A 14101-nucleotide genomic window follows, 5' to 3' on the forward strand; every position below is an offset into this window, starting at 1 on the left:
AGGCTATTCACAGTCACACTCTTCAGTTTTGTTTATTCCATCTACGTGATCAACTATATGCGAAATGAAAATGAAATGGGGTTTAACTGGGAATGGGATAAAATATATCGAAATGAATGTGATCGGCCATTTTCAAATCAATTTCAATTTTTTTTCAGGATATTGTATTATAAACACTTCGAATAGACCTTCGATCTTCGCTTGGGTGTCCTTTATAGGGTTTTCGGTCAACAAACTAGAATGCAATATAATTTTTCATTTTCGAAAATCCAATATGGCTGAAATCCAGTATGGCGGCCATTTTCCGTCACAAACTGACGGAAAACGTCATTTTGTCATCAAATGAATATAAAAAAATTAGATTTCATTTACATGTATACTGTGTAATATTTATTTATAGGGTTTGACACTGCGGATACAATATATTTTACCAATTTCAGTGATCCAATATGGCGGCCATATAGAGAGAGACAGAGAAATGGGGTTTAACATCCACTCGACACAAACTAGGTCATTTCGGGACTAACATATGGTCATTTTTTTCAATAATTTGCTTGCGCGTAGGGGCTTTTAGCAGTGGGAGGACCCGGAAAAAAACCCACGAGGTTGGACAGGCGATCCTACTCCTTGTCACGTACAAACGGGGATTCGAAACCACGCCAGTTGACTCAATGACAGGCTTTATGATACAGCGCACACATGCTAACCATTCGGCTATCCCCCCCCCCCCCCATACCAAATGAATATTGGATATTCCTTCTAATATATCCTTTGTATGTTTTTGAGTCAACAAACATGAATTAATTATAATATTTCGATTTCACTGATCCAATAAGGCGGCCGTTTTGTTTCACAAAATGGAGGAAAATTCACCAAATTAGTATAAATATATTTGAATTCAAGGAAATATGTTGTTATTGTCACATCCCTAGTTTAACGCCCTACTGTTCTGCTCACACTGGACTAATGAAGATGGGCATATGCCATACAGTGTTCTATGAAGGATATTGTGCCCAGACAATGGCGCTATGGCCTACTCTTATATCAAATTCCAACTGTCGAGGGATCTTTTACATGCATGCCAATGTGTACACAGGACCTCGTCTTTTTTTTTTAACCATCCGAACGACTATACATTGTCCCTTGCCAGGCCCTCCGTCCTGCACCACTGAGAAGGAGGAACCAAACCGGAAAATCCTGACAAACTTTCTCGGCCAATGCAGGGATCGAACATGGGACCTCTAGGTTAGCAAGCCAACTTTGTGGCTCCCTCAACTCTATGCACAATACAAATTATTTCAAAGGGCTGAAAAATAGATGTTTAACTCCATAGGCTTTATCCTTATCACTAACCATACATATGGTATCTAAATTAATATAGCCATTGAATTTCCACGGGTTTCCTCTTTATGACATGCTGAACAACCCAGCAAGTGCACTCCAGTCTCCAACCCAACCCACATCAGTAAATTTCAATAGGGTGTCTATGTATGACTAGCCTAACAAAAAAGCAAGTTTGAAAATTTAATCTAAAATAATTGGGCCTGTAGGCTGTAGAGTGTTTAGAAAAATTGTAGACCGAAGAATGACAGTAACTATACACCCTCCTCAAATGTGATCAACTCAAACCCTGTTTTAATGAACAGTAAATAAAATATCAAGACAATTTCAATGGAAGATGAATTTTAATGATTACAGGTTGATAAAATGGAAGTAAAATATTTACAATGATTCAATGAAACTACAAGAAATAGCTTTTACAATATTAAACACAATAAATTCATTTTAAACATGATAAATTGCCATAGAAACAGATCAATCACAGTTTACAGTTGTTACAGAAAAAACTTTGGAATTGTTCATCTTCACAATGCCATTGCTTTACAATATATATGTCTTGAACTATAACCCAAAGGTCACATATGGAACCAATCAAAGCACTCATGGGTTACTGTGGCTACTGTTTCACCCTGATTCAATCTTCATTTACCTACTCCTTTTAAAAATCTCCCTTTAGCTTGCAAACATCAAAGATTGACTAATTATAGGACTTTTACCAATAATTAATTATAAATAAAGCCTGAAGACTTTAGTGTAATAATTATCAAATGTTAAATCTTACTGAATATTAAATTCATTAACACATTTTATAGTTCTAAGTGGCAGTACAGATGAGATTATCTACCAAATGGTTCATGTTGCAGTCAATTAGACTATACTAATTCATGCCATCTAGTTGTCAGCAAAGTATAATACATGTACTTATAAAGTGATACACATAAAGCCTCTCTACTACTACACAAAATGATTTTCATTATAAATAATAACACATGAAATACAATATTATTTTATGAAGATAAACATTTTTATAAATAAATCAGAACAGTTGCATATTAACATAGAAAACATGTCTGCTTTACTACTGAGGTATATCAGAACTTGAAGACACAAATGTATGGACACTGACAGATGAAAATGTGATGTCACTGTTTCAAATGGGAATGCATAATTTTATATTATTAAAACAACAATTTCATACCGGTAACATATTCAATTGAAACATTTATACAATACTGCAATATGGAGTATATAGGCTTACAGTCCTTTTATAGAAAATATGACTGCAGAATTGCTCATTACATTTTATGTGAATTTAACAAAAGCTGTAAGATTATTTATGAATATTCATTAAACAAGATTAATGTCAGGATCCTGGGGCACAAAACAAATATCTTACACACATTTAACTTGAACATTTTACTATATTTTCACGTATCTTCTATGCACTTTGTGCAACAGGGCCCTTGGCAACACTTTACTTGGTGCATTGTCAGACTCACAACCAAATTTTTCACGAAAAGATGTGCTAGACCACAGTGGAATTATCCAGTCATGGTGTAGAGTGTCAATTGTCTGCAACAATATGCTGCACTCCAACATTATTATCTAAATAGCTACCTTTACAATGAAACTATATACTTAGAATATCATATAATATACAATTTAAAAATGAAAATAATTAAAGTAGAATGACTTGAGACAACCTATGATGTTATAATAAAAAATATTTTCTATCTATTCAATGCCAATTTTTAATAATACTCATCAATATACAGCATCGTTGAATAAGCAATGCCTGTGTAAACCAAGCTTTTTAAAAATATCAAGCAATAACTATGTCAACCTGTTACAAAATATTATTTCATAAACACTGATATTGACTGGTTTAATACAATATTTGGTAATAAGTTTAGAGTATTTATACACAATTTAAATACAAATATCGTCTGGTAATGACAAATATAAGAATTGCTCCAAAAATTTTAAACGTCAGCCTTGTCAAGTTCCTACTCCAATACACAATGGTAAGTTAAAGAAAACATTTACATTTATGTCATTTATAACTTCGGATATAAAATGTCTTAATTTGAATGTGATGACACAAAGTTGAAACAAGGCCCAAGAGAGGCAATTCAAAGAATTATCAATTATTATGCACTACAACCTTCTTGGTCAGCAGAAAAGAAACTTGACAAGACTAGAATATGGTAGAGAGAGGGAGAAATGGGGTTTAACGTCCACTCGACACAAACTAGGTCATTTCAGGACGAACACATGGTTCAATTTTATTTCAATAATTCGCTTGCGCGAGGAGTCTTTAGATTAGCAGTCTGAGGAAATCGGAAGACCGGGAGAAAACCCACGAGGTTGGACAGGCGACCCTACTCCTTGTCACGTACATCCGGGGAATCGAAACCACGCCAGTTGACTCAATGACGGATCTTAAGATACAACATGCATGGGCTAACCATAATAATAATAATAATTATGGTTACTTAAAATTTCATTACAACATATAGCTTGGTTTTGATAAGTAAAATTTTACTAATAAAAATGTTAGATCATCATCACTGGCATTTTATGTGAGGCATTACTGAAGATTTCTAGATCCAATTAAGACTTTAACCATGGATGGGCTGCTAAAGATTCTTTACTTCGATCACCATAATCATACAATAGTTCCTCCCCTTTCACAATGTCACGACTAGCAATCAAGATTAGAAATGGGGAGTTCTTGATCTCTATTAACTTGGTACAACAATTCCCATGTCTACTGTGGTTCAATAGTCGTCCTAATTTACCACTTTCAGCCGTTGCGTCAATACTGAAATAAATAATAAAATACAAATTTTAAATCGTAATATAAATACTGGTCATTAGTATGTTAAAGCAAATCGTATGAGTGATAATTGATATCGTAAATGTTTTTCACACACCATATATATATATAGAGAGAGAACATAATATTATAATGATTAATTATAATATGTTCTCTATATAAATATGTATATGGTCTGTGAAAAAGATAATCGTTAGCTATGAATTACCTATGTCCATGTAAAGAAACTTTTTTCAATTTTACACACAATGAATTGAAGCCTCACCAATCACTTGACAATCAACAGTGCCATATGGATTACTGTTGTCACCATTTTGTAGCGAGCTCAAGAGATCAGAAATATAAGAATTTGAAGATCTACCTGCTTGTTATAACTTTTTGCAGGTAAATATAGATAGTTATTCTCCAATCATGTTCTAAAACAAGATATAAAGGTCACATTCATTTAGAATGTTATAAATTAAACATCTAACTGAAATGATTACAGGTCTTCTACAGAAAGATGAACTATTATTGTCTTTCCCAGTCTAACTAAACTAAAGGTTTTGGTCTCATTCAGTGACAGGTGAGTCTTTTAATAATACAATCTAGTTACCAAGAAATGCATTATTTGGAAATATGGAAATTTTATATTAAACTTGCAGTGGGGAAAGGGGGTTAATATTGGCCCTGAAGTCTTCAAAACTTACCAGTATCGTTTATCCTTGATGGTGAAATAATACATGTAACAACCATATTGAGTACTCATACCATAAAATTCTTCTCTATCTTTCGATTCAGCTAAATTAATGAGATCTCCAGCATATTCTACTATAAAATCTCCTTTTTTAAAAGCTTTAGTAGCTATAACACCTCTTCCTTTCCCATTTAAATCTACTACCTAGATGAGATAAAAGTGGTTAATGTTGACTTAATAAGGTGAATTTGGATATAACATCAATATAGTTAGAGTAAACTCAAAAAACTTTGAGAAAACTCATAGGTAACCTACTCCATGTCATGTACTGGTACAATCAAATAAATAGAAAGCTGCTGATAAGTTATACGAAATAACTATAATTATTTGAGTCATTTATTATTGTTAAACTAGCATCAATGGGATAACCTTTCGGAAGAAATTGTAAATACAGACTGGGGCTTCAGATGAAAACTTTAGCTGTTCATGTTATCAGAAAGCATTGAAAATCATGTTCATGTTCTCATCAAACTAAACACTGAATTAGTCGGATGAGTTAGGGCATCTAAAATTTATTTTTAGATGGCTATGTATGAACACATTTCAAGGTGGACATCTAAAAATAGCAAAGACTGTAAGCTTACTTCTAACCCATCTTCACATTGAGACAATACTTTTACTTCATATTCTATCATTCGCATTTTCTGGAAAATTAAATAAACAGATTATGACCATTGAGAATGACCATTGGTAAAATTTTACTCAACCAAAAGATATGAATTAATATGGTGAGTCAATTAAAATTTAACACACAATTTTCAGAGAAAGTTAAAAGTCAGTCAATCAAAGCCTGAATTACAAATTTTGAAACAATCTTTTCAACAAAAGTTTGACAATATTTATAGCCAGAGTTAAATACCATCACTGATTAGGCGAGTTTGCAATGAGGGGCCTAGTCTAAGAGTAGTTAAAATCTGCTATAAACAGGCCTGGATATAACGGTTTTAGTTGTACCTGACAAAAATGTCAGTCACTAATGAAAATGTGCCGGATATATTAATAATATCAGTAAAAATTCAGAAAAAAGACAAATTTGTGCCGGCCAAATTGACAGGTGCCAGAAGGATTGTGTGTATGACAAAGTTTGAATTTGTGCCTTACATCCAGTCTTGACTATAAATCTAACATTGTATAACTTATATAAGGCCACACAATAATAATAAAAAAAGAATTCTGGTTCTCAGATACCGCTGTGTCAAAAACAGGCTGCGTCACAGGTTTTTATTTAAAAATACAAAGAAAAATAGTCTCTATCATCCAGATAAATATTCAACGAATATTAGTCTAGATGCATTGTCAACATTTGGCTAGATTTTACATTATCATAAACAAAGTCTAAGGGAGGTAACTAGTCTTAAAAAAAGATGTTTGCGCCCATGAAATTAATTTATTAGTATGCCATTTCAGAAAATCCACTTGATTGCATTGCCAGTTCAATATCCAACACTCTTAATTCTTTTTTATTGTAAAATTTCTCTCTTCATGGGCTATATCTATGTTTTTTTAAAAAAATTAATCCTAATTCATCGTCACGATTCATGTTTGTTTATAGTTATTCAAGAATTGTGGGATTTATTGAATTTGCGGGAAGTAGTGGCGCAACTCTTACTTGACTTGGTCAAAGATACTGGATAATCAACCACATAAAAAACCAAACTCATGGTTAAGCATGGGCAATGGAACTTTTCGTCAAATATTGACAACGGTCTCGGACCCTCCATACATTGAAAACTAGGAGGTTCTGGGTGACCGAGACTAAAATAAAAACAAAGTCAATAATTTCTCCTCATTCATTATTAAGGGAAATAAACACAAGACTCAGCTATCAAGTACGTAACCATGAGAGACTAATGACAATCATGAATGGCAATGGATAATTGAATGTTTCGTGTTTTCAATGTTGAAAACTTTGGATTATATTGAGTTAGAGACTTAGCTACTTTAATATTAAATTTATAATAATTTTGTGTGTTTCTTAAAAAATGAAAAACAAGCTACATTTTTGACAAAATAAAAAGAAATACAGCCCTGAGAACCAGGATATTTTTATTGCGTGGCCTAATTATAATAGTTTACCTGTATTTCCGAATGACATTTTCTACCACTTCTTCTTACAGGAAAATAATCAGTTATAGTTCTATTACTACTCACATCAGATTCTAATTTCCTACAAAATAAAAAGTACAATGAATGAATTGTATGCATTTAGATCACAGTCTCATTATAATAAACTACCTGGTATGTAGAAATTATAACTGTAATATTAATGGGGCTAAAACAATACAAAAATTACCACATGGATGCCCAAATGTTAGAACAATATAGTGTATGTAAAACTAAAATACATCAAATACTATCAAACTGGTATTTTGTAAACTCATTTGACAGTCACTTCACAGTATAAGCAAAATAATAGCAATAATAACAGGTAATTAATGATAAAAAGTGTGTGATTTGTGGAATGTATATTTGCTACGAGCTGGGATATTGGTACTTTAAAGACTGTGCTATAAGTTCTATACATGTAGCTTGACTCAGGGCTTGCCACGAGACGCGAGCAATTGCTCGCGCTCGCGTAAATCTACATTTACGCGAGCGGTTCATTGCTCGCGCAAAATTTTAAGAAAACCCTGTAAAAATAATCAAAATATTGACAAGTTTATTGCCGAAACTAACCCAACAATGTCAATAACGTCATAAATTCGTCTGTCAAACTGAGATTCACCCAGCTGCACGCGGCATTTCCTCCTGAAATTTGATTGGCTAATAAAGTTACTCGCAACTTGTGTTACTAAAAATACACTTTAGACCTGAACATCATGACTGGTTTTCCTACGAACACCAGTAACAAACACGTGATAATTGAGTCTAAAGTAAAGAATGTTTACATCCGGCATTTGGCATTCACGCTAAATGAACACGTTTCAAACTAATATTTATCGGTATTTCCTATTTTATCAGAACTTCGGTTTTTATTCCATTGTGCAGTCGTATAATTTTCAATCTAAGCGTAATAATGGCCAAAGGCAACCTGATTGCCCTATCCACATTTATTTCATGGGGTGAAGAAATCCATACGGAAATTGGTTTTAATAAAGAAGAGTACGTATGACTGTCAAAAACAGAAAGGGATGGTCACACATGTTTACTGCAAACTTTGTGCCAGGAATAGCAATTTTCGTATGATTTTAAATTGAAACAATGTTACAAAATGTGTGCTCACGCAAACAACATTTTGCGTGAGCAATTTTTATTGCTCGCCTTGCTCGCCCAAACCTAAATTTGCGTGAGCAGTCATCTGCTCGCCATCAATTTATTCGTGGCCAGCCCTGTTGACTGGATAAAATTGCCTAAAACACTCAACTTGTGGCAACTACATTCAGCAATGCTGCATGGTCTAACTTGATCAAAACCAACCTAATTACATGTACATAAACTATAACACATACTTATTTATGGACATAGTTATAATAATGAGATTATTATTTAAAGGAACTACATTGTATAATGAACATAAATAATTTGAAAATGTGCATTTTCAGATTTTTCTCAGATATGCCTTTTAATATTGATGCTGACATCGATACTTGGCAGTGAAGGGTTTAAAAAAATCTAAAGTCATGGCGAAATTATAAGTTGATACACAAAGTGACAGACGAGCAAACAGGATTTTAACTGTGATTAAATTGATGCTGCAGAATTTACCAAATGCCAAAAATGAATCTGTGAAGTTATCCACATTTTCACACCTCATTTTCAACAAAACTTCGCACTCTATAGTCTTTCGCCATTTGCAAAATAAATATGTTTGTCTACTTACTTTTTACGACCTGCTTTTGGTTGTGCTTCACTTTTGACAGTGGCTGTTGTAGACTTCACTTTGCCTTTTCGACCTTTGCGTTTCTTTGGAAGCGAGGTACATGGAGTTTGGGCAGGATGTATGGGACTAGATGTGCTACTTTCTGTTTTAATATCATCTTGGAGTATATGTTTACAATGACCAGATTCAGGGACGATGATGGTGGATTTACTTGCAGACGAGGGACTGGTTGTATTGTCATTAAACAGATCTGGAAGGCTTTCTATGTGACACTTTTCATTGGAGTCGGGGCCAGAGAGCTGATCTAGTTTCAATGACAATAGTTCACAATTGTTGTTATTGTTTGTGTTATTATTTGTCAATTCTTTGTCCTTACACGGAGAAGAATCTGGAGTAAGTATAACAGAGGAAGACTGAAGCGAAACATCTAATTCTGATCCAGGCTCTTCCTTTACTTCAACATCAATATTACCTTAAAAACAAACCAATAAAAAAATCAAATTCATGAGCAATTTTTTGTCACATTACTACATGTATGTAAGCTTAAAGTAGCTAAGTCTCTAACTCAATATCATCCAAAATCTTCGACATTGAAAACACGATTTATTTGTCGGTTTAAATCAACATCGATGTTGTGATCTTACCGAGAAAAGATGGCCTTCTGATATCCAATAATCATTTTACAATTGGTACACAAATCGTGTACCATAATGCGTTTCAGCGCTATTTGTAATAAAGGACTCTAAAAACGAGGCATGTCAAACCGTGACGCTATATTCTTATCTGGAGAGCAAGCCCAATAAATAATATCGGCGTAGACTGGAATAACCAGACGCTAGAGATTGAAATTCGATTGAGAATACTGGCGTATTTCGCCGAACCTAACTGATTAAAAATTACAGTAAAAACAGAAACGATTGAATGCAAATCAATTTATATACATTCATATTACATTATTGTATGCGTTGCGACCCATTTGTGTCAATTTCTAGGTCCTAAGTATTAGCAACTTAGCTCCTTTACAGGTGGTAAACATTGTACACTTTCTGGGTCAGACTTTCAGTTTTCCATAAAATTTAAGTCATAAAAAAACAAATGCTGTAGTAATAGTATAGACATACATGTACGTTCTTCTACATTCCTAATTTTGACTGGAGATGTATAAAAATCAGTTATCTTTGATGACGGCAGCTGTCCGTTTGGTACTCTGTCTTTCTTTCTGGTGGCCATGTTTACTCAACTAATCCTGAAAAACAAATAGTAGGCCTAGTTGTACATTAAAACTGAAATACTGTCAACATAGTTATCATTTTTAATTTTAAAAAACAATAATAATAGCACATGTGGTTTCCCTTATTTTCCCCTCAAATTCAGATATTTTCTAAATTGAAATACATAACAAGTGGTTGCCAAGCAAGACATGCCCACATTTCGCAAGAGATGAATAGAGAACAACTAAATAAGAAAAGCGATTTTTCGTATAGTCAGGACCAATAATCCAGGAAGTTATGGTCTGAAATGTGCAAATATCGAAAGGGACTGAGATACTTGGGATATTTTAAGTTTCATCAAAATAGGATCAAAATTGTGACTTCTAAGTTCTACTGTAGAGTGTCGACAACCTTGGGAATTACATACTTAAAAATTACACTATTTGCGTACCGGACTGGGACAAGGAGTGACCATTTTGTCACGCAGTTTCGGTCCGATTTTCACGTTTTTTAGTGACCTCTAGAAAGGGGTCATAATCCTTAAAGTTATGGTCCGATCGGCAATATCGAAAGGAACCGAGATCTTTGGGAGATAGACCTATTCAAGTTTCGTCCAAATCAGATCAAAATTGTGACCTGTAGAGTGTCCACAAATAAATTGTGGACGGACAGGGGCGACAGCATAATACATGTACGTCCACATGGTGACCCCTAAAGAGGGGCCATAATCCATAAAGTTACGGTCCGATTGGTAATTTATCGAAAGGAACCGAGATCTTTGGGAGATACATGTAGACCTATTCCAGTTTTGTCCAAATCAGAACAAAATTGTGACCTGTAGAATGTAGAGTGTCCACAAACAAATTGCGGACAGACAGGGGCGACAGCATAATATAAAAATGTACATCCAGTTCAGTAAATTTAGCTTTTTGATAAAATTTACCCCAGTTATTTCTTGACTGGGACTGGGACCATGGGTCAATCTACCCAAGGTTGGGTACCCTTGGATTAGGGTAGGATAGGCTAATCACTAGTTTCAATTTGATTGTTGAACATTGCAAAATGTTGTATGTATAAACAATCAGCAAATACATGGGAGAGATTAGAGAGAGATTAGCATCCACTCGACACAAACTGGGTCATTTCGGGACTAACACATGGTTCAATTTTATTTCAATAATTTGCTTGCGCGTAGGGGTCTTTAGCAGTGGGGGGAAACTAGAGGACCTGGAGAAAACCCATGAGGTTGGACAGGCAACCCTACTCCTTGTCAGTACAACTCGAGTTAAGTGCTAATCATTCAGCCATCCAACCCCTCTACTAAGAATTATAAGAATATTAAGAAGGAACAAATGATGCAGCGGACGCACATGTATGTAGGCCTATGTGCAATCTAATAGGTGGCGTCATTTTGTCATACTTGATTTGAACTTGATACAACGCATACGGGTCATTCTCAGAAAAAGTGGCAAATTGAGTGAAAAAAATGTCTTCAATTTTTTCACCTAAAAGTTTCTTGATTATCATAAATTTTATTTATTAATGTGTTGGAACAACATTTTATCTAACAGAAAAAAATTATTCAACCATATTTACTCCAAAAATAGACCTTTCGAGATCTAATATACGTGTGAAATGTCCTTACCGTTACCATGTCCAACTTTGGATTCCAAAACTTATGTACATTTTTTCTAGATGTGAGGAGACTGTGAATGTTAATCCCCATACATATCAATTCATATGATATTGGTCTATTTCCATTCAAAGTCCCGGGTTCCTAGGGGTTTCAATGTAGCTATGAGGAGAGCCTCAATGCATGTCCTGATTTTCTGTTTCAAAATGTCTTTATTTCACAAATATCTTAACTTTATTCAACAAGGCTATTTTTAACCTCAAGGTAAAGGTCTTTCTCAGCCATGTTGGATTCCTGAAGGTCATAAAAGTTTACCAAGGAGGGAAAGAATCATAATTTTCACATGTCAGGGAAATTGTTTGTCTTTACCGTTACCTGAAATAATGAGGCAAAGAACGGGGGAATATTTTAAATAATAATACATTAGATAAGATAACTGGTATTCTTCAAAATAAGCAAGAAAAAGATGAGAATATGTTGTTCTTATTCATTTTTCCAAGCAAAATGTGTCTTTACCGTTACCACTCAATGTCTTTACCGTTACTTTTTTCGGTAACGGTAAAGACATTTGATGGAACGGTAAAGACTTGTCCACTTACAAGTTGGACTGTGTGGTCAGCTCTGGTGAGGCATATTGGCTGAGGCCTAGAAAAATATTGAATGTTTCCGGGGAGATGACCTCCTACCCAAACAGCGAAAACCTCACCATTTTATTGACTTAAAAAAATATTAGAATTAGGGGCATAAAATAGAATAACTAAACAAAATTTCTTGCCCCTTTGAACTTTGGGGTTTGACTGATTGAAAGGTTTTTTTATCAGTTGAGACAATCTGATTGTCACACACAAATCATCACGATTCTCGATGCTGAATTACATCCTATACTACTAATTAAGACGCTATTCCATGCTCCAAATCTGTGATCGGCATTGTCGTGTGATGTCTGGTTGAGGAGATATCGTATTTCAAAAATGTGTTTGATGTTATTTCATTTAATCAAATTTCTGTACACCATTGGAATATATTTTTGAAGTTTATTAATATTTTAAAAATGTGAATTGAATTGGATTGGTTGCTGTTAATTCATTTATTTAAATTTTTGTGCGTCACTGGAATATATTTCGAAGTTTATTAAAGACGTAAACTCGGACGGATTACTGACATTCGAGAATGAATACATTACTCTGCAAATGAGGCTACAGTGAAGCCTTTTACGCCACCATGCTGCATGCTCCGTAATCCGGCCGAATTTAGAGGATGAAGCATAAATCTAAATAGAGATTATTAATTGGTTTAATTAAATGTCTTGTACATTATCATTATGTAATTTGAAGTTTAAATAATATAACATATTACAAAGCAAGATACCTAGTCAAAATTATTTAAGATTGCGATCATTTCCTGGATTTGAGACATCAATCATGCCACCTTGGACAACTCGCACGAGAAAATCCGGTCGGCAGTTCTTACATATTGAAAAATGAGTCTTTACCGTTATCATCGGTAACGATGGTAACAGTAAAGACATTTTTTTTGAAGGGTTATAGATAACTCGGAATACATGAATTATTGATCTTTGGAGCTCTTGAGCTCTTGACATGTTACAGGAATGATTCACATTGCAGTCTGCAGAGATAGAAGGCCTGTGACGCCTTAGTTCTGACATAATGAAAAAATGTCTTCACCGTTACCATTGGTAACGGTAAAGACGGAGATATTTTTTTTCAAAGGGTTATAAATAACTCAATAATGCTGATCATGCATTTGCTAACATGATTTTGAACGAAAGAACACCTTCTACTTCTGATTTATGACAAAAAATCACATAAATGGCCTCATAAAAAAAATGAATGTGTCTTTTCCGTTACTTGCCACTTTTTCTGATAATGACCCATACGACATACATGTAGTCTACTTGTTGTAGGTCTATAACTATAGACATAATTTATGAAGCAAAAAATTAAAAATCTGAGCATGCTAATAATTATCACCGGTCTATTCTGATTAATTTTATAATTATTTAATAGGCCTACTGTACAGTAACAATGTTGATTTGATTCACAAAAGGAAATCGATAGCCTATCATGTGACAAAAAAGTCAGAAGAAGTATTACGCTTAGTTACTTTATACTAGACCAAGACAAGACAAGAAAAGGATATTCCCATTTGACCATTGGGATAAAGTCATGATCAATGCAGTTTTCAAAAGATTAAAAAGAAAAGAAAGGAATTCAAATAGGCCTAACTTTGGTAAGTTAAAGTTGACTGGGCAGCTTTATGTCTTTTTTTATCATGCTAAAGGCAAGGGTTTTATCAAATAGGACTAAGCATATAATATATGGCCATTGCGTGCTCGAGTGAGCTGACCAAATTTATATTCAATGAGCCATATTGTAAAATTTGAAGCATTCACCATGTAAATAAACTTACACCATCTTTTGCTGATCCGAACGGTTATCGTGAATTTTGATTGTGTTTATAAATAGATGGTCTCGTTTGATTGGTCAATTTAAATCTCGCT

At 34.1% G+C, this 14101-nt stretch overlaps 1 protein-coding gene across 1 annotated transcript; it reads right to left on the reverse strand.

Annotated features, from left to right (window-relative positions):
* Nucleotides 1–1672: 1672 nt before the first annotated feature.
* On the reverse strand, nt 1673–14066 carry LOC126823902 (N-lysine methyltransferase KMT5A-B). Its single transcript, XM_050552975.2, has 7 exons — nt 14011–14066; nt 9858–9982; nt 8737–9208; nt 6993–7083; nt 5501–5560; nt 4870–5060; nt 1673–4165 (listed from the first exon to the last, which is right to left on the reverse strand). Exons 2-7 carry the CDS (start codon nt 9964–9966, stop codon nt 3955–3957), a joined length of 1134 nt encoding a protein of 377 aa, XP_050408932.1. The 5' UTR covers nt 9967–9982; nt 14011–14066; the 3' UTR covers nt 1673–3954.
* Between the last annotated feature and the right edge of the window lie 35 nt (nt 14067–14101).

The sequence above is a fragment of the Patella vulgata genome, chromosome 6, assembly GCF_932274485.2.
Source record: "Patella vulgata chromosome 6, xgPatVulg1.2, whole genome shotgun sequence".
Lineage (NCBI taxonomy): Eukaryota > Metazoa > Mollusca > Gastropoda > Patellidae > Patella > Patella vulgata.